The sequence below is a fragment of the Aspergillus foveolatus genome, assembly GCF_047715535.1.
Source record: "Aspergillus foveolatus strain CBS 279.81 unplaced genomic scaffold BDW70scaffold_2, whole genome shotgun sequence".
Classification (NCBI taxonomy): Eukaryota; Fungi; Ascomycota; class Eurotiomycetes; order Eurotiales; family Aspergillaceae; genus Aspergillus; species Aspergillus foveolatus.
In genome coordinates, this window is record NW_027396066.1 from 275,513 (window position 1) to 294,970 (window position 19,458).

General features: G+C 52.3%; 7 protein-coding genes across 7 annotated transcripts; 3 read left to right on the forward strand and 4 right to left on the reverse strand.

Moving 5' to 3' along the window:
- Positions 1–1,068: 1,068 nt before the first annotated feature.
- On the reverse strand, positions 1,069–2,337 carry BDW70DRAFT_38194 (class I SAM-dependent DNA methyltransferase). Its single transcript, XM_073743883.1, has one exon. It carries the CDS (start codon positions 2,256–2,258, stop codon positions 1,593–1,595), a length of 666 nt encoding a protein of 221 aa, XP_073600582.1. The 5' UTR covers positions 2,259–2,337; the 3' UTR covers positions 1,069–1,592.
- Positions 2,338–4,414: 2,077 nt separating this feature from the next.
- On the reverse strand, positions 4,415–5,571 carry BDW70DRAFT_167576 (zinc-binding alcohol dehydrogenase family protein; the record flags this gene model as incomplete). Its single annotated transcript, XM_073742263.1, has 1 exon — positions 4,415–5,571. Exon 1 carries the CDS (start codon positions 5,483–5,485, stop codon positions 4,415–4,417), a length of 1,071 nt encoding a protein of 356 aa, XP_073600583.1. The 5' UTR covers positions 5,486–5,571.
- A 299-nt stretch (positions 5,572–5,870) lies between these two features.
- Positions 5,871–7,308, forward strand: BDW70DRAFT_126669 (uncharacterized protein). The gene is made up of 2 exons (XM_073735124.1): positions 5,871–6,317; positions 6,371–7,308. The coding sequence occupies exons 1-2, from the start codon at positions 6,084–6,086 to the stop codon at positions 7,136–7,138; spliced, it is 1,002 nt and encodes a 333-aa protein (XP_073600584.1). The 5' UTR covers positions 5,871–6,083; the 3' UTR covers positions 7,139–7,308.
- On the reverse strand, positions 7,305–8,398 carry BDW70DRAFT_167578 (NmrA-like family protein; the record flags this gene model as incomplete). The annotated part of the gene is made up of 3 exons (XM_073742264.1): positions 7,305–7,461; positions 7,555–7,717; positions 7,768–8,398. The coding sequence occupies 3 exons, from the start codon at positions 8,396–8,398 to the stop codon at positions 7,305–7,307; spliced, it is 951 nt and encodes a 316-aa protein (XP_073600585.1).
- A 617-nt stretch (positions 8,399–9,015) lies between these two features.
- Positions 9,016–10,955, forward strand: BDW70DRAFT_155430 (Zn(II)2Cys6 transcription factor; the record flags this gene model as incomplete). The annotated part of the gene is made up of 2 exons (XM_073740029.1): positions 9,016–9,375; positions 9,504–10,955. 2 exons carry the CDS (start codon positions 9,016–9,018, stop codon positions 10,953–10,955), a joined length of 1,812 nt encoding a protein of 603 aa, XP_073600586.1.
- Positions 10,956–15,251: 4,296 nt separating this feature from the next.
- On the forward strand, positions 15,252–17,677 carry BDW70DRAFT_167581 (DUF2264 domain-containing protein). The gene is made up of 3 exons (XM_073742265.1): positions 15,252–16,133; positions 16,188–16,338; positions 16,463–17,677. Exons 1-3 carry the CDS (start codon positions 15,263–15,265, stop codon positions 17,583–17,585), a joined length of 2,145 nt encoding a protein of 714 aa, XP_073600587.1. The 5' UTR covers positions 15,252–15,262; the 3' UTR covers positions 17,586–17,677.
- On the reverse strand, positions 17,397–19,234 carry BDW70DRAFT_167583 (Six-hairpin glycosidase-like protein; the record flags this gene model as incomplete). Its single annotated transcript, XM_073742266.1, has 2 exons — positions 17,397–19,072; positions 19,130–19,234. The coding sequence occupies 2 exons, from the start codon at positions 19,232–19,234 to the stop codon at positions 17,672–17,674; spliced, it is 1,506 nt and encodes a 501-aa protein (XP_073600588.1). The 3' UTR covers positions 17,397–17,671.
- Positions 19,235–19,458: the final 224 nt, after the last annotated feature.

Consider the following 19,458-nt stretch of genomic DNA (forward strand, 5'->3'; position numbering starts at 1 on the left):
TAACTTACCTGTCAGAATACTTCAACAAGGGGGGTATACAACCCCAGATGGTTAAAAATTCCCAAGCCAAGCAAAAACTTGGAGACCTGAGCTTACAAGGTGGTTTGACACAGCGGCAGTCTGCAAAGCATTCTGCGATGCGTTCGATGATCATAATCCGGTGTTCATATTCGACTAAGGGGCTTTGGCCCTGGACAACCACAAAAAGAGCCGACCTTGGCTCAAAGTTTCCAGAAGAAAAGATATAGGCTGGGAAGTCAAAACAAGCCCGAGGAATAGCACCTGGGACGAACTGGTAGCAGTGGTGTTATACTCGTGTAGTGCAGGCATATAGCTGGTGTGGAGAATGTGGGTTTGCTGGAGAATCGCTAGAATGGACTCTGTGGGGAGGTCCAAGCACGTGACTATGTATTCGGCTGAAGCTTCAGCCGTATCGATTACATTGTCCGTTTATGGCGGGCAACTTTCGCTCACCACCAAACACCTGCCTGCCATGGCCCGCTGCTTCAAGGATCTTTCTTTTCATCCCGACCCTATGCTTTAACATACCCTTGCTCAGTGTTCGCTGACCTTGAAGTCTTGGACACCTCTTCTCGCGCGGTATTTAGCACGGTAATGCCGCAGGATCAAGACCATGCCGAATAGAATTGAATAGACGGCGCAGGTCAACCCGAAATTATAACACCAGGTGGCTATGATTTTGAAGTGATTGGGGAAGCGCTTTATGATCAGTACCAGAAACCTGCCTCTGGCTCAGCTACGCTATTAGAAGCACGCAACCCCCTCAGAATCCCATTTGCCTTACTATCCTCGAAGACTTCAGCTAGAGTCTCACTGTACGGTCGCCTTAGCGGTTCGACTTTTTGTATGGGGAGGTTCAGAGTTCGCTAATGCGTTAGAAAAGATCGTGCAGCGCGAACATCGGTCGCGGCGTTAGGCTTATGCCCGGCGTCTACTAGCATGTTCGAGTTGAAAGGATCGGATGTGGCGTATTTGAGGTATGTTCGTTCTTCCGTAAGGCAGGGAACTGGATGCTTCATTAATCCCTCAGATATGGCTGGTTGGGCACAGCGAGTGGGATCGCGACGCAGGAGACGTTAGCACACAGCGCGTCGTAGGAAAGGGAACTCGACAGTGAGCTGGTTCAGATTTGAGAAGTGGGGAAGGCCGGGGAGGACAATTTTGACACTAGGAGGGTGCACTATTCCCAGAGAAGTCCAGCTGGACCTGGACAAGTGTGCTAAGGTACCGGTCAGATCGAGGAAGGAGACACTGGCGGACAAGCCTAGGCCGCAGATTTCGACATAAAAGCTTACAGGCTCTTACTGCATGCCAATGACAGGACTAATTTTCTAGTTCTATCAAGTAAAGCTTTCATGAGTTCGCATCTAGGCGCGAAGAACAAAACACTACGTATATGGCGAGCTACACTGGATAATTCCGAGAGTCGCATTGGGATGGCAGGGGAAGAGTCGCAAGGGCAAGTCGCATCGGGCAAATTATCCATTCTGCCAAACTGATTGTGGACCTAAAGCGTCAGGGAATCCGCGCTATCGCCATCCATCGAACCCTAAAAGTCGGAGAAGTCGAGCTCATGCCTGTGTCTTCTTCAACACCAGGAAAGTAGCCTTGTCGCCAGCACCTCTTCGGTAATCCATCACTTCGGTACTGACCACTCTGACCAGGCCTTCTTTTTCGAGTTTCTCAGCCTCAGTCTTGAAGCCCCATTCTAGCCATATCTCGTGGAGGACTGTTGCGACGACATAGCCGCCCGGCTTAACAAGGCGGACAAACTCTCTCAGGGCAGGTTCCGGCCCAACATGACCTTGGGTGAAAGTGCCGCAGCAGGTGACAACGTCGTAAGCCCCGTCAGGTGCGCCAATAAGCTGCGTCAGGTCGACCTGGGTCAGGGTGCGGTAGACGCCCGTCTCTTCGGCGATCTTGAGCATGGGGAGGGATAGGTCTGCGCCATCGATAGTAATGGCGCCGCTCTTGAGGCTGGCTAGAGCCTGTCCGACGAGCCCAGTCCCACATCCTGCATCGAGGACGGTGACGGGGGCTCTGGCACTGTTGATCATCTGGACTGCAGTTTGCGCAGTGAGAATTGGCGCGACATAGTTCTGAGAGGCGTCGGCGAGGTCCTTGTTATAGGACGAGGCCCAATGGTCGTACAACGCCATGCAGGCCTCTTTGCTTACGGCACCGCGGGCGCTTGCCAGGTGGGCATTCTCGGTAACGACTTGGGTTCGCGTGGACATGGTTGCGTTTGGGCTTGGTAGGGTGGGTACCCTGGTAGAGAAAATACAGTCTTAAGAACAGTACGTATCTTGACAAGGGATATGAAATTGATGACAAGATCTCGGACAGTGAGGGACCAAGGCTCATTAAATAATGTCTTCTCGCAGTCTAAATCACCCCAAAAGCTTCTGGATGGCGTCATGCTCATACGATGCAGTGGCCTGGGATCATTGGATGGTACCTAGGTACGAAGAGCATCCGCCTCTCTGCATGTCTGAGGAAAAGGCCGAATCATAACCTTTCATGGTCACAAAGACGGGTATTCACTGCAGCGATATGCGAGGCTGTGAGAAAGTCAATGTGAGACTAGCCTCGAACTAGCCTGGAAACATGCGCTCCGTAGCTCCGCCACTCGTCAGGCCAGCGGAATCTCCGCATCCAGACATCCAGCCCTGATGGATCATAGGGTATGATATCACGGCGGATCTGGAAAACGGGACTGATAGGTTATCGTAGATTAGCGAGCGTTAGGCTGCAGTAGTCCGCAGTAGCGGGATGCAGGTCAATGAGGATCAAAGCTCAACACAGGGAACCGGCCATTCAGGGCGTCTGCTCTCCATACGTGGTAGAATTGCGCTTCTCTAGGAATGTGGATTTTCCTTGCGGGGATGAGGGGTAAGACCGTTGACGATAGAGCTGGGCAGGTCCTACTCCGCGTGTCGCCGGATCTCTTTTCTAGCTTATCCAGACTCTGTGTATGGAGTTATGCATGTACATAGAGGCTGACTTTGATCTCGCAAGTTGCAATGATTTCTTCATTCTTTTTCCCTTTCCTTTCCTTTCCTCTCTTTTCTTCATTTCATATCTTTTCTTTTTTCTTTTTTCTTTTTTCTGTTTTTTTTTTTTCCCCTCACCCCCATCGGTGACACAGGAATAGAGAAGATCAAGAATTTTCGGCTAACTTTCCCCTTTTGCTTGCTGCTACAACGTCCTACTTACTCCTTACCCCGCCATGTACCTGGGCTTGGCGCGGGATAGAAAAGCCCTAAGAGGTGGAGCAGAGTGTAGGCGAGGTTCCCATGACAGTACCTATCTGCCTATGAGATCATCTATAATCACTCTGGCGGGGTAGTTGCAGGCTTCGAGGCTTATATCTTCCAGTCACTTAAGCTGACAAAACACCTTTGGTTTTTATATGAAAGTAATAGATGCCTGTGCCTTTGTCTGCTCTGTGTCATTTTTGGCAGCTTGGCAGCAAGTTAAGATTGTTAAGATTGGGTAGGGCATTACTTTGGTTATTAGTGATAATACCTCGCCAGATGCCGGATGTGGTATGCCCTAGTTCCGCCAGCGGAGAACTTCAGGGGGTGGTGCTTTGGGTTAGGGCCTGGTGTCAATATTGAGCACTGGATTTGATCGGAGAGACAAGAGCTGAGGTTTCCTCTCATTTATTTTTCGTGAAGGAAAAGTTTGTCTATTACTGTAGGTACTCAGTAAGCAGTATGATCTGTGGCTTATTGGGTAAAAGCTAGAGAACTGGATGAGCTAATCAATATGGGCTATTGGTCAGTATTTTATTCTCGACAGTCGTATTAGTGAATACCCCATGCACATACTTCATAACATTTGAAATGTATGTGTCGGTGACGAACAGGGCTAACCTCGGTTAGAGCTACCCTCGTCTTGGTCAGCATCGTGGAATTATCTAGTCTCTGTGGGATGTAGCCCTAACAATCAGCTGCCTGTCCAGTAGATAGTAGCATATACATCATCAATAGCTAACTAAAACATATATATGGTTATCAAGAGGTTCGACTCTCTGGTTCATGCTGTTATTTATCGCATAATTACGTGTAGATCACGACAACAGCAACAAGATTTGCTAGTGATTAGACAATAACGATACAATAAGCCCGGCCAATTGCCGGCTGTAACCGAAGCCTAGATGGAGCTAAACAGCTAGAATGCTATCTACGCTATCCGAGTGAGCGGAGTACTCGTCACTAGCTGATCTTCGAATTGGGTAAGTAATAATAGAAAGATTCGACAGAAATACGATCAGCTTGACACTGCCTAGACCCAGAAAGACAACAAACTACCTATAGCACAAGACAGAAGCCTTATTCTGCTCCCAATGCATCATCTGAATGATAGATCACCACACTCACTGAGGCTCTCACTCGGCGATCTCTACGACCAACTTCGTACAGCTTACTCCCTGTTGCAGTCTATCCAACCCAGTATTGATCGTCCCCAACCCCTTCCCCACAACGCTGGGCTCCGGACTCGGTCGAATAGTTGCCCTAACAAGGTTCTCCCCGAGCCATGCCATCCAACCCCGGAACTGCTCCAGCCTCTGTGCCTCCTCCATGGATGGCATGAGAAATAGAGTCTCAATCCCGTCGACGACTTCAGCGTCCGTCGGGACCGGGGGTGCTGACGTGAGCTTCGCTGTCCTTCCCTCGCCCAGGAATGCCCTCAGCACAGCTTGACAGATTCGCAGATCCCCCGTGGCGAGAAAGCCATGCCGGATGACGAGCCCGTCCCGCCTAGCGGCCGATACGATGGCGTTTGCGACCTGCGGGTCTCTATAGTCAAATACCCGATCTGCGCCCAGCAGAGACACGTATTCGATATTTGCAGCTCCGGCAGTAGCGTATACGGCTGCGATGGAAGTTTGGGGATCGTCCCGCAGCAGCCGCGCCGTTTGCACGCCCATGGTGCCGACGCTGGAGGAGGCGCCCCAGATAAGAAGAGCTTCTCTTTTGGCATCGGTAACGGCCGTCGCTCCTCGCGCTTGGGTAATCTCCATAGCATCCCACGCGCTCAGTGGTACCTGCACGGCGACGGGCAGTGTCGCCGCATGGTGCCAGGATATGTCATCCGGAAGGACAGTAGCATGCTGCCAGGGAACGAGACAGCGCTCCTGGAACGCGCCATAGTCTGGATTGCATCCTTTCCAGACCGATGCGGCGTAGGCGGCTATGCGGATGCCCTGTTGAAACGAAGGAGGGACATCGTCGCCGACTGCAAGGACCATTCCTGCTATGTCGAAGCCGGTGACTGTGGGGTAGGACTGGATGAAGAGGCCTTGATTGCGCATAACGACGTCTGCTGGATTTAAAGCGACAGACTTGACGGCAACGAGGAGCTCGCCTGGCTCTGGGGATGGGGTAGGGCGGGTTTGGAGCTGAAGAGGCTGGCCTTCGGCGTAGGTGAACGCGGCGAGGTGGGTATTGGTGGGCATTTTTCTTTCTTTTCTTTCTTTCTTTTGTTGTCTTTTTATATGGGACGAGACCGTCTAAAGATGGCCAGTATTATGCTTGGACAGAGTCTAGTTGTCCAAATATGGTGAAATGACTGCGTTCTTATACTACCAACCAGCCCATCCGCCCCGTTGTCGTTCCTTTGTTGCTAGGTTCCAGAGTAGATCAGGGTAGGAGACACAACCAATCAGAGACCTCTGCATCCGAGCGAAGGTTAGCGTGGAAATCCTGCACCCAAAGAGGTTAAAAGGTATGGGGCGTGAATATTAGTAAATGACTGGGTAAATTCCCTCCAGGCTCCACCTGCTACGCATCTCAGCTCATCGCGCATTGAACCCATTCGAGCTCTACTCTCATCAACACGCTTTCAGACCACAGATGTCCTTGACCTGCTCTCGCCCTAACACAAGGGCTAGGAAAAGGTCGAGATATGGCTGCCGGAATTGCAAGCTCAGGAAACTCAAGGTGAGTTCAGACCTCTCAGCCTGAGGATGTGTTGAATCAACAAAGGATTGGCAGTGCGATGAACAGAAGCCACATTGCAACAGATGCATATCGCTCGGGGTACTATGCAACTTCATGTCTAGTACTGCTGACCTGGAACCGATTGGTGCTGTTACACTGGTGGTCCACCCCCCAGTATCCAGTGCAGTCTGGACCGCCGATGAATCCATATCATATCATTATCAATTGAACGCAAAATGTCAGGACTTTATCACACGGTACCTCGGGCAGAGTCTCCTGAACGCAGTACCAGATGAATTCAACAACATGAAATGCGTCAATCGCAAGCTCCTCGAATTGGCATTCACTGTAAGTGCTAGGAGCGATCCTGCCATACACGTGGCTAACGGGATGGATTCTAGTACCCTTTTCTGATGCACGCCTCTCTTGCCGTGGCATTTACATACGACCGGTATCTTAACGGTCCCTTTGGCTGCCATCGCGGCCTGGACGAATGCTATCACTGGACTCGGGCCACGACCCTTTTTAACAGACGGCTAGCACAGCCGATCAGCGCAACTTCAAGAAACAAAGACGCAATCTGGGGCACTGCCGCCGCGCTGGCCATCCTCTCCTTCGCGTCGCCGGACGCGCGCACGCCGGAAGAATCATGGCCCCTGAGACACTCTGCTGACCATTCGGACCTGGACTGGCTATGTATGAGCAGTGGTAAAATGGCACTGTGGGACTCTGTCAACCCGCTAAGACCGGACAGTCTATTCCGTGTAATGGCAGCAACCTTTGCGCAGATAAATGCGCCTTTACCCGAGCGCGGCATTGACGGTATACCAGGCTCCTTGGCTGGCGTCTGCCGTCTGGACAGCGCGACGACGGCCCAAGATAATCCATACTTTGAGGCCGCTCACGCGGTATCAGCTATCCTGAATATTCCGGACAGCAAAGTTACGACTGGAAAGACTCAGCTCTTCACGCGCTGCATTCAGGGACCATTTGAAGACTTGCTCCGGTGTCGCGATCCAGTCGCGCTGTTGCTGCTGTATTTGTGGTATGGCAAAGCGAGCTGCATATGGTGGATTGAGCTTAGGGCTAGAGTGGAACGTCCTGCTATTTGCGAGTACCTGCGCAGATTCCATCGAGGCGATGCTGCAGTACAGTCGTCACTTTCATGAGCGCCGCCGCAGAGGACCAGGGCTGGGAATACGTTAGAACTAGCCATCATAGTCAAGCACTGAAAACTCCTCGCCTCAACACCCTAGAGTCATAGATACAGATGGAGTTTGACCAGACCACAACATTAGACTCAGCCACAGCTGTTCCTAGCTCCCTAGCTCACTTCTACATATTCAGAGCAAAGTAAGACTTTTTAATATGCTCCCGCGGCCAGCTGGACATGTACGCCTCCCAATCCGCAGGCTTGACATCAGGGTACCTGGCGTTGTCAAGCTCGGGCCCGACAAAAGTTTGGCCATTAACCCAATAGTAGTAGAAGAACCTGTAACGAAGCTGTCAGATTCTGTTTTTGTAGTAAATGTGGCGGCCTAGAGGGCCTGTGGATATGAGGTTTGGCAGGGCAGATATAGCATACAGCGACATGTAACTATAGACATCCTGGGCATTCTTCTCCCGCAAATCATGCATCGTCTTGTAAAGATCGTCGAGAGATCCGCGTCTTTCCAACATCACAGGGACACCGTAGACTTTTTCGTAGGGCCTGGCGATTTCTTTGATGGTGGCGCGGCCTCCCACGACTACACGATTAGAGAAATATACTTGTCCGAGTGAGCCAGAGCCAACTTACACCTCAAAACACCGCTTGCCTGGCGATCAAGCACAACCCTCGCTGTAAACCGCGCAGCATCATCATATGTCGTCCCCTCCATAATCTCGCTTCCATCGCCCCAATAGCGGAAGACGTTGCTGTCCGCATCCACGATCCCGAAAAAGGAGCTGAAGATCGGCTCCATGAACCCACCCACCAGAATATGCACGCCAGTCACGTTCTGCTTACTCTCCAGGTACGCCTTCACGTGGATCATGGGGTCCTTAGGGAACAGCTCGCCCAGCTCCAGTTTCGTGTAGTCCAGTGCCCAGTCACTGGAGACGTACCGGGGCACTGGCGGGGTAGCTGCGTCGCAGGCGTCGATGAGCGCCTTTTGCCCCTCAATCATGAGCTTATCATCACCGAGGTAGCAGCAGACGACGACGTCGCAGCCTTGAACGAACGAGGCGAGCGCCTCGTGGTCGAAGGCGCTGCCTTGGAAGAGTTCGAGGTTGGGAGACGAGAATAGAGAGGAAGGGAGTTTGGCAGGGTCGCGGCAGTAGCCTTTGACTGTCAGAGATTCCTGTCCATTGCTGGTGCTGGAGTCCAGCAGGTGGGTGAGCAGTCGGCGGGCGAATTTGCCGGTGACTCCAGCGATGCCGACCTTCATTTTGCCAGGATGGGGAAGTCACGTAGATTTTGATTCAAGAAAATGATTTGTGTTTCTGAAAGTCTGTAGAGGAAAAGTGAAGGAGTCGTGGGCTAGCTTTATAGTTGACTCTGCTTGGAGGTTAGGGCTGGGATCAATTTGTAAGGCTGGCGCCAACTCGGAGCTAATATTAATCCCGAGCTTATACATGAAAGCCAGAAAGAGTGGATAAGGTCGACTAGTTCAGGGCTTAGGGCTTAACAATTCGAACTGAAAACAATATCGAATCACCACCAACAGCGAGCAAACTCCTCGAAAGTGATTCCCAGTTGTCGCTTTCATGTGTATTAAGAGACTCACAACGTTCTTTGGGTTTTGTTGCATGCCTATCGCAGTTGCAAATATCCCACTGGAGTGCTCACCTCTGCAACTGCTGACCAGTAAGGTCCACTAATACTCGAATGGTTTCTGGGTCTGGAACTGGGTCTGGAACTACATACAGTAGTAACTAACCATTCTTCACGGCTCCACTGGAGAACGCTTGCTAGATAAATGCGTCATTCTCGGGCGTGGTTATTATCCCGCGGCCTAGTAGACGAGTGAACATTGCCACGCCGTCCGCACTCAAAGCCACCAACATGATGACACGCAGCTGCTACCGCTGCAGTCAGAAGAAGATCCGGTGTAGCAAATCCTGTCCGTGCGAGAGTTGCTCCAAGTCCGGCTCAAAGTGCGTCTTCCCTGGTCCCGGCCGGGCCCCGCGGCGCAAGTTACGGCCTCTGAAGGGAGAACTGGTCTCGCAGGCGCAAAGTCTGACGGAGAAAGTCCAGGAGCTGACTCGGCAATTGCGAGCTTTGACTGAGGCTCGCAGCGACTTACCAAACGCCGGGGCTGGCCCTGCTCACGCTGAAAGAGGCGAGCATGGGACATTGTTGGTGGACGAGGAAGCCACCCCCAGGTATGTGAGCCACCAGGTGCTGGTGAATCTGGGAGCTCAGGTTAGTTTTTTTTCTGTTTTAATTCCTCTTCTTCCTCATCTTTATTTTTTTTTTTTTTTTTTTTTTTTTTGAGTGGGTTCTAAGAGACGAGGTCTATTGATCTACATACATGCTAACAGCCTCGAAAGGTGGCAGAGCCTAAAGACCTTACGGCCTCGTTTTTAGATAATGTAGCCAGTCCGAGAAACGAGGGCGACGACTCGCAACATGAGAATTCAAGTGACCAGTTTCTGTTCCAGTACTCGTCCCTGGCAGTGCCACTATCCGCATTCCACCCCGACAAAGCGCAGCGCTTGATTTTGTGGAAACGGTTTGAAGAGAGCGTCGCCCCAGTGGTGATGATCTTCCACAAGCCGTCGCTCCTGCAGCAGATTATGACAGCTAATTGCAGTACTGATAGCAGGGGGGCAGACCCGGCGTCCGAAGCCGTGCTATTCGCCGTGTACTTTGCGTCAGTCACAAGCATGGATGCGGACCGGTGTGCAGCAGAGTTGGGCCAGACGCACGTCTCCCTGCTTCGGCATTACCGGTTCGTTACAGAGCAAGCCCTCGCGCGAGCCAACTTCCTGCATACACAAAGCCTGCCTGTACTCCAAGCGACAACGCTATTCCTGACGTGTCTTCGTCGACCGGAAGACGCTCCGTTTGTCTTCGCTATGACGGCCGCGGTCCATCGCATTGCTCAGGGGCTAGGGCTGCACCGCGACGGAACACGCTTTGGCCTGAGCCCGTTTGAGACCGAAACACGTCGTCGGCTCTGGTGGTCAATCTACCTGCTAGACTCGCGGGCGTCTGAGTACCGTGGCATCGGTGCCCAGATCACCGATGGTTCCTACGAAACCCGTCTGCCGCTGAACATCAACGATGAGGATATATCGCCGGAGTCGACCACCCCACCGGAGGAGAGGACAGGCTTCACAGGCATGACGTTCTGCTTGGTTCGCTGCGAGATGACGGTCCGCTATCGACGGCTACACCTGCAGCGGAACGCGCAGAGGGACAGCAGCAGCAAAGCCGGAAATGAGGATACCTCCCAGCTGAGCCAGCACCTCCATGAACTCAACCAGATCCACATTCACCTCCAGGAACGGTACTTGCAGTTTTGCGACACCTCCATTCCACTGCAGTGGGTGACGGCCACTGTAGCCCGGCTGGCGCTCGCTCGATTATGGTTGATTGCCCACGTTCCCGAGTCACCGACAGGTATTGCAGCTGTAGAGCAACAGTTATTGGGAAGCCCCAGCTCAGACACCGAAGTTGCGGATACAGTACGCGAGAGGCTCTTCATCACCGCAATCGAAGTCGTCGAGTTTGCGCGTCTACTTGAGACAGACCCCCGGACGTCACAGTGGTCGTGGCTTTTCGAGTGTTATCCACAATGGCACTCGGTTGTCTTTCTACTCACGGAACTCTGTGCTCGGCCGCAGATGCAGACCCCCCTTGCTAGCCGGGCTTGGGCTGTGGCCAGGGAGGCAGTTGCACGCTGGAACAGCACCGACTACCAGAAGAGAGGCGTCACCCCAAAGGTGGTGCTCCGTCTTGCGGAGCGAGCTGCTGCCGCGCTTGGACGAGACTGGTGATGGGGAGAATTCGCTAGCGCCAGTAGAGTGTATAGACAGCTTTTACATGGTATCCCTTGTCCATCTGCAGCATATATAGCTTATCGTTCGACACACAGCACAACGTACCTACTGGCACCTGTCAAGACGATTAGGTATATAGCCCGTAAGGCAGTCTTGGGACGGTGACGAATGAAAAGCTCAGATGGAACGACTATGGCAGGAAAAAGCCATACTCTCACTAAGAAAGAATAAACAGATAAATGCGGCACATCTGCACATTTAAAGACTACTCAGAAATTGAGGGCTTAAACAGGGATACCATCACATGTACGCGGTCGATAGGGTTATGGAGGAGTATACCCAGATGGGAGATCAATTCCTCGTATGGCCATACAATTTTTCAAGTTCTTGAATTCTCTCTCCCTACGTTCACCTTAACATAGTCCTTGATTGGACAAAGGCATTCTACGGAGTAGCAGAAATATCTCAGAATGGCGCAGGAAGTCGCCCGCACGTGTGGAAGTTGCCAGGGAGGGTGCAGCCTCTCCTCTTGCATTAAAAAAGGTATGACCAGTTGGCTTTGTGGGATGAGATAGAGCAGCTATATCTTTATTATCCCGGACAGGCGATTACTCGTCCTGACAGTAGGTTGACGACAGGAAAACACGGCTTGTAAAGTTAGATTAGGAGACGGTGCATGATATATTGGGTGATACGGAGGACCATTACCTACCGGCAAGCCTGATAGTCAGTGACGAGACAAGAGATGTATGGGCTAGCATGAAAAAACCGGTGGCCTCGATAATTACTGAGAAGGAACCCGCCTCTCTGGCACATTCATTCCTTCTGCAATGCTGCCGATAGGAAGGGACGTAATCAGGCTCAAAACGGTTTGTAGACCTGAGTATATGACATTTCCTTCCAATAGTACAATGTAGAGGGCTTAAGGCTTGCGCAATAGGTAGACAAACTTATCATAAATATGGGATTCAAATCTCGTCGGTGTTGATGTCAATCTGGATTCCAGAACAGTCATCAGAACCTATACTTGCTTCCGCCGAAAAATCTTGCAGTCAACTTCAACGAAAAGCCATAGGAACAGAGGTATTCCGCATATTTTCAGAGTCTCGAATCACCGACAGCCCTCCAGCGTCGGGCAACATCGTTTATCGCTTGCCGGTGTCTAGTCATATGGACCTCAACCTAGCTTTTGTATTGTCCGAAAGTCAGAGAATTGCTCCGGAAGTAAGCACCTACAGCAGTCTCAGACTTTTTTCCCCGGCAAAGTCGTGGAAGATTGCACCGTAGATTGTGCCCTCGTCGTCGGGCTGGGGACTGGAGAGGCCCCTGCAGGATTAGGTGTTACAACGTCTCTGACCAACCTGCCAGCTTGATGAGCACGACCGAGCCAGTAAGGAGGAGCGGCACTGAGCTCGGAGGACACAAAGTTTGCAGTTGGGTTGGGGTCTCCAGGACGCAGACGAAGATACTCGGAGAAGCGTGACGAAAAGTGGTCCATCGCCTCGATGTAGGCGACAGCGGCCGAAGTTCGTATGCCCATGTCGTGGGATGGGCCAGCGCCGCTAGCAATCCGCGACAATAGAAACTCTACATACTGTCTTTCGGTCTGGCCGCGGGTGTTACCGTCTAGTAGACAAAGTGCAGTGCGTGCGAGAGCTCCGACGGGATGAGAGTCGGCCTAGCACCAGCATCACCGAAAAGGCGATTATCGAAATCCTGATTTCAGTGGATCAACGGATAGCTTGTAGCTAGTGACATCGGCTCGCAGAAGGCCAGTTGCTGAGGGAGGTTATCCGGAGATACTATCTCGATGCGTCGTGCCTGATCCTTGGTCGCCTGAAGGGTATTCTGCCTCCCCAAAGGAAAATCACCGTTTCTAATGTATGGCGGAAATCGACGATGGACCTCGTCGTAGATCTCTAACGCCAGGTTAAGATGTGAAATTGGCCTGCCTTCTCTGCATTAGGGTCATTCAGGTTGACCACTGATCCGTTGTGGATAACGCAGTCTACCCAAACAGATGCAATGAGGAGTGCGCCATGACCCTCAACGATTCAAGCAACCGAATTCTGACCAAGTATGCTGATGTCCGCTTGGTGGGTGATGGAAGAATTGATACCCAGCTTGCCATCTTGATCTCGGATGCGGCCTTGGTCATCAGTCAGAGAGACCGAGGGGACCGGAGATTGGGGTCCCAGGTATCTTCCATATATGTTCGACATACAGACGTTTGGCAGGGTCTCCATTCACCTGAATTGTCACTTGCAGTTTGGGCATCTTGAACCAAATCAACTGTGTTCACTGCGTCACAAAAGTATGACAAAAAACTAGGGGTATGTGTAAGGTTACAGAAACAAAGGAAGAAGGGCTATATTTATACCTTATCATCAAAACAGTAAACCTTCTTCTTCCACTATTACAATTATTTTCCCATCATGCAGGACTCTAAATGTCATTCAGTTCGTATGCAGGAGCGAAGTCAATATGCCGCTTGTCGCATTTCATAGTCGAGTCTGTTCATTTAGTCCGTATCCGCTACTAATGAACAAGTTATATTCGTTTTACACAAGAGCCGCTAATTCTAGGTCATTTTACTGGCCAAGAAGTTTACACTAGTTTGTAGCCCTCGCTAAATAAAGCTTGTAACAGGTGGCGCCACACTTGGCATGTTAGGGTTTCGACAATATCTAGAATATCCTTGTAGAAAACCTTCCAGATAGTTCTTGATTGTATGGATATTTGTAATGGTTATTCCTTCCCCTACTACAGGTTCTACCATGATACCGGGAGTTGGAAGATATCCACAAGGTTCATATTACTGCCTAAGCATAGTAACCGGTGTAAAGGACCTATTGTGCAAGAGTGGGTGGAAGGGCTAGGGACGATTGGGACGATTTAGACTGGCTATGAGTGAATGTAGTTGCGCTCACATGATGAAATGAATATATCGACATTCGAAGCGTCTGTTCGAAGGATCTCAAAGAACAGGCAAGTATCTACAATAGTCTGGAACCCCTGGGATGTGTCAGCCTCAGACAGACATATTCAGCATCCTGCGATATCTCGAAGGACGTTTCAGGCCACGACAATAAGGATGAAGAAATCTGATAATCAGAGAACCCCACACTGCGTCAGATCGCAATTCGCCTCAGACCCTATCGGTCTAACCTGCCGACGCTTCGTTGTCAGCCGTTGATGTGTTCTGATAGGGCTGTCCGCCGGGCCTTGCATCAGCTTTGGATTCACCGTGGTGATTTGCCTAAACCGGGAATTCATAAGCGTAATGTCTATCTGACTAATGCTCGTAGCTCCACAGAACGTACGGGTATAACCCTAAGCAAGCAGGGTCCGACTGCGATACAAGCTTTGCTGCTCTATTAGACGGATGATATCCTACTTCCAGTTCACGAGAGCGCTGGAAAATACTAAAAATACTATTTCACATTCTCGAACAGCAGCGTCCTGGCAATAGCCTTGCAGAGTGGGTCGCTACCTCAGGTAGCATACTGATTACAAGTTGTCAGAGTGGGAATATGCATGAGGTAACGACAGGAGACTCAGAGAAGTCTCAGCAGGGTGGCATCCGCCCTACAGCCCTACTTTCCTGAAACTGTAATCATCTACGCCGGGGAATATGTTCATTTATTTCTTTTATGTCTAGAATCTGTTGCCTTTCACACCAGAAAACTTTTACAAGATGGAAGTACCTGGCAGACTTTCGAGGCGTCGAAAGGACAAGCCATTACAGTAAAGTATGAGAGAGGGTGAGAGAGGTTGAGAGATGGTAAAGCATCTGTCTTATAGAAGCATTAGCATAACCAGATTGAAATTAGCATGGGTCAATACAGAAGACATATGAAGAGAAAGGCCACAGACATGACCGCTACAAAAGAGGGATTGACTGTCACTTGCAATAATATTGTAAATATGCGAGCTGAAACCTCATAAATGCCTTATTATAGGCAATTGCCGAAGACTTAAGCTCGGGGTCCTTACTGCGCTTACCCAATACCCACGGCTGGAATTCAAGCCTATAGCTCATTCCCTATCCCACCCTCGACAAGGTGCCATATCGATCTTGACCAGGTTGAAGAAAATAGGCATGACGACCACAACTCTAGCCACGAGAATATGCGGGGCAAGAGGAGCAAGATGCAGCTAAGCTAGGGATATATGCAGTATACCTGACGAAGCCCAGTCAGCCGACGGACCCGGTATCCCCGAGGCGGCTAATTATAAAGCGCCGCCACGTTTCTCCAACAGCACCACATTGGGGCAGTTGGAGATCGAACTGGACCACCGAGATGCCACCCCTCGCAGGATTCTCAGACAACCCATTGCGCTCCCGCGCCGATCTCATCTGCGCAGCCATCGCTCTCGTCCAGCCTGTGCACGCACACTTCTCTCCCAGGAACGCCTTCATCCGTCTCTCCGTCGCGACAGGCACACATTTCGACGAGGGAGCGGCGCAGTTAGAAGGCTATGCGCGGCCATTATGGGTGGTCTCTACCTTGCTACATGCAGTGCGTGCCGAACCCAATCATCCAGACGCTGAGGCAATCCGCAGCATATGTCGGCCCTGGATTCAGGGTATCCAGACCGGGACAGATCCCACGCACCCCGAGTACTGGGGCGAGATCGGCGACGGCGACCAGCGGATGGTCGAAGCAGAGGTCATCGCTGTAGCAGTCCTATTTGCGCCAGAGGACTTTTACCATTCGCAGCCTGCTAGTGTCCGTGAGAATATCATGGCTTGGCTGCGCGGGATCAACGGGAAGGAGATGCCGGTGAATAACTGGCGGTGGTTTCGTGTTTTCGCGAACCTGGCCTTGATCGTTGTGGGGGGAGTCCCGTACGCCGAGCTGAAGGACGCGATTGACAGCGATTTTGCTGTCCTTGACTCGTTCTACCTGGGCGATGGCTGGTCTGGCGACGGGCCGTGGTTGACTAGTGAACAGGAGACCGAGCTGGAGCAGGAATACAGGAGGACGCGACGGCGTGACAAAATCGGACCAGGCCGCCAGGTGGATTATTATTCTGGCAGCTTCGCAATCCAATTCAGCCAGCTGCTGTATGCCAAGTTCGCGGCGGAGCTCCACCCGGCTCGCGCGGAAAGATACCGGCAGCAGGCGAGGGAGTTTGGGCGGGATTTCTGGAGATATTTTGATATGGATGGTCAGTGGTCCTTTCCTGACTGAATATGCACGGTTGACCCTGACAGGGATACAGGCGCGGCCATCCCATTCGGCAGGTCTCTCACATATCGCTTTGCGTGCGCCGGCTTCTTCGCAGCCCTAGCTATCGCCGAAGTACCAGATATGCCAGCACCGCTGGATTCACCTGGCGCAGTCAAGGGCTTTCTGCTACGTCATCTGAGATGGTGGGCAGCACATTCAGACGATATTTTCTATCCAGACGGGACGATGAATATCGGCTATCTTTACCCGTGCGTCAAACGGCTTTCATCTTAGGTCTAGCTGGGTGTCTCGCTGACGGCGAAGCAGGAACATGTACATGGCCGAAGACTACAACTCGCCCCAATCCGTTTACTGGTCGCTCAAATCGTTTATTCCGCTGGCCTTGGCCGACATCCACTCCTTCTGGACATCGCCTGAATCAGCCTACCCGGTTTCAGTTGACTCGGTCAAGTTGATCCCGCAACCAACCCAGATCCTCTGCAACCACGTCCACGGCGCGCACCACTTCCTCCTCAGCGCGGGCCAGTTCGTCGCCTGGCCAATGAAGGCGTCGCAGGCCAAGTACTGCAAATTCGCTTACTCCAGCTCATTCGGCTTCAGTGTTCCGACTGGCTCGCTGATCCAGCAGATCGTACCGGACAATGCCCTCTTCCTCAGTCGCGATGGGATCGAGTCCTGGGCGGGGAAGTGGAAAGCTTCAGAGACGAGGTTCGGAACTGCGAATGCAGATGGCGAGACTGTGCCTGTTGCGCACGTTGAGTGGCGCCCTTGGGGCGACGGGCAGGTTGTCGTCACGACGAGCCTGATCCCGCCGACGGCGAGGTGGCCGGATTGGCATACCCGCGTCCACCGAATCCAGGTAAAAGGGAAGACCTCCTTGGAAAGTCTCCATCTGGTTGAGGGCGGCTTCGCTATCGGACGAGTCCCGGCTGAGAAGAAAGTTTTGCCGGTGTTCTCGGATAGTGATAGTGATATCAAAAGCGCGAGCATCGGGAGTGAGGGTGTCTATGTAGCCCAATCAAATGCTCTCGTGCTCTCGCAGGCTGGCGCAAGCGGGATTGTCTCAGAAGCAGTGCGTCGACAACCTGGTGAGTCTAGTTGGGGCTCGTCCGGGACTGTTGCGTCTGTAGAGCATGAGGCCATGAAGCCCGATTCCAACACGAATCTACTTTCCCAGCGCACCTTGGTTCCGGTCGCAAAACTTGGGCTATTTGATATCGAGCCTGGAGAGGAGATCGAACTCGTAACGCGAGTATTTGCTATTGCTGCGGAACCGTCCAGGGCTCAGCGGGATGACAGCGCAGCCCATGGGAGGGATGGAGGGAGGATCCAGTGGCCTATTCGAGAGAGGTGGCTGGATGTGCCCAGTGTCCAGCTCGGAGGGATTTCAGGAGAGCGTAGCAGAGATGTGATCGCGCTCGATGTTTAAGCATTTAACAGCTTGCTTGCTTGCCTATGTGATTCTGGTACTACTCGAACTCGATTATATATAGGTCTACTGTAACCCTAACCAATCTAAACCAAACCCATCCGCAACAACTGATTCCCAAACTCGAGCAGATAGTAATCCGCATAGACCAGACCATGATCGCTGTACCGATCATGGTCTTGCGAATTATGGTTTGCCGTGGCGTTCTTCAAGATGGCGTCGAAGCGCTCGCCGGGAATCACATCATGCACCTGTACTCGCACACCGTCCGAGCCAGAACCACCGCCAACAAGGCGCAGAGTGGCCTTCTCCCGCGAAAGCGAGTACTCAAGTGTGTCGGTCACGATTTTCATCGCGAAGGCGCGATATCGGTTCGCAAGCTCAAGCTCGCTGGCCGCCTCGCCATCCGGCGCGAGGACTGCGATCCCCGTCAACGCCTGCGAAAGTAAAAGCATCCCGTTCGCCGCGATGATTCCAGCCGATGAATCGCGGAGCGGATCCTCCTCGTTCTCAACCGGGGCGTCAAAGTCCCAGAGCGGGACGTAGCGGCCGATCTTTCTTCTTCCGCCGTTGGCTACTCCAGAAGGCTCGAGATCGGTCACCGGCCGCTCCACGCACGCGGGTGAAGTCTCGAGTCTATGTATAAAGTACTCTGCCAGTCCACATGCAACGTCGAGGAAATCCCTCTCTTTAGTCCAGTTGTATGTCTGCGCGAAGCCTGTAATCCCCCACGCCTGCCCGCGTGCCCAGGTGGACTCCTTGGCGTACCCTTGCGCCGTGCGGTGCGCTTTTATGCCGCCTGTCTTGGGGTCGAAATTGACGACGTGATAGGTAGAGTATAGCCGCAGCGGGTATCCGCCATAGTTGGGGGGCTGTGATTCGTGTCGAAGAAGAGACCGCATTACCGTCTTCGCGTGAGTGGTCGCGATTTGCGCCAACTTGCTCTCCCGCGAATGATGCGAGGCATAGTAGAGCAAATCGAGATTCATCATGCTGTCAACGATAACGAGGCAGTCATCTTCCAGGCTTGTAATTTCGACATCTGCCTGTCGCAGGGCGTCCCAGCTGCGGATCGCGCCGACGGACGGCACGAATCGGCTGGCGAGACTGTGCGCGCCTGTAAGAAGCGCATCGAGGCTATCACGATTGAAGGTCAGTTCCCACTCTTTCCGCAGGGACGGTTGCAAGATGAAGCCTATATCGTGCGTGTCGGTGCGCGCTCTCATGGCCTTGATAGGCTGTGTCCAGGCGGTGCACAAGGAGGTGAGCCGGTCCAGCAGAGCCTCGGTGGTGGCTGGTGATCCTGCTTCATCGTTGTTGCCACCAAGGGAAAGAAAAGCCTGCGGGTACTTGACCGCGCGCTCCCTGAGTGTGTAGAGAAGCCCAGGGAAGAACCCGCATGTCCAGAAACTAGCCTCCCGGAGAAAATACCGCCCGGCGTCTGCGCCGTTCTGAGGAACGAATTCTGGGTAGACCGCTGGGGGGATCTAGGACGTTGTCAGTCATGGGAGATTAGCCTTTATGACGGTGTTGAGTAATGGTACATTGTCCTTCAAGGCCTCCTCTGCCACACGTAAGACTTTCGCGAGTACATTCTCGGCAAACAGCTCCTGTATCAGGACTTGCCCGCCCTCTGCTGTTTGTGGCATGTTGATCTGAGTCTTGTAGAAGGGTCAATGAACATGGGAGAGGCTCTTTTATCCGTCAATCAGCCCGGCTGTGGAAGGACCCCGCAGTGAGGAGGGCAACCTCGGGGCAAAGCTTGTCCGGGGATCCTCTGCCATGTCTGAGAGGCGCAGATAATGGTCATCTGCCAAGTTGCCGTGTCATACCGACCAGGCAGTACGGCTGTCGATCTCCCTTCCGATATCCC

Excerpts from the sequence above, each read along its gene's own strand:
- BDW70DRAFT_38194 (XM_073743883.1), bottom strand. The coding sequence starts at position 2,258 with ATGTCCACGCGAACCCAAGTCGTTACCGAGAATGCCCACCTGGCAAGC.
- BDW70DRAFT_167581 (XM_073742265.1), top strand. The coding sequence starts at position 15,263 with ATGCCACCCCTCGCAGGATTCTCAGACAACCCATTGCGCTCCCGCGCC. Across the intron at positions 16,134-16,187 it reads GAGATATTTTGATATGGATG|GCGCGGCCATCCCATTCGGC; the intron begins GTCAGTGGTCCT and ends ACAGGGATACAG. Across the intron at positions 16,339-16,462 it reads CTGCTACGTCATCTGAGATG|GAACATGTACATGGCCGAAG; the intron begins GTGGGCAGCACA and ends ACGGCGAAGCAG.
- BDW70DRAFT_126669 (XM_073735124.1), top strand. The coding sequence starts at position 6,084 with ATGTCTAGTACTGCTGACCTGGAACCGATTGGTGCTGTTACACTGGTG. Across the intron at positions 6,318-6,370 it reads TCCTCGAATTGGCATTCACT|TACCCTTTTCTGATGCACGC; the intron begins GTAAGTGCTAGG and ends GATGGATTCTAG.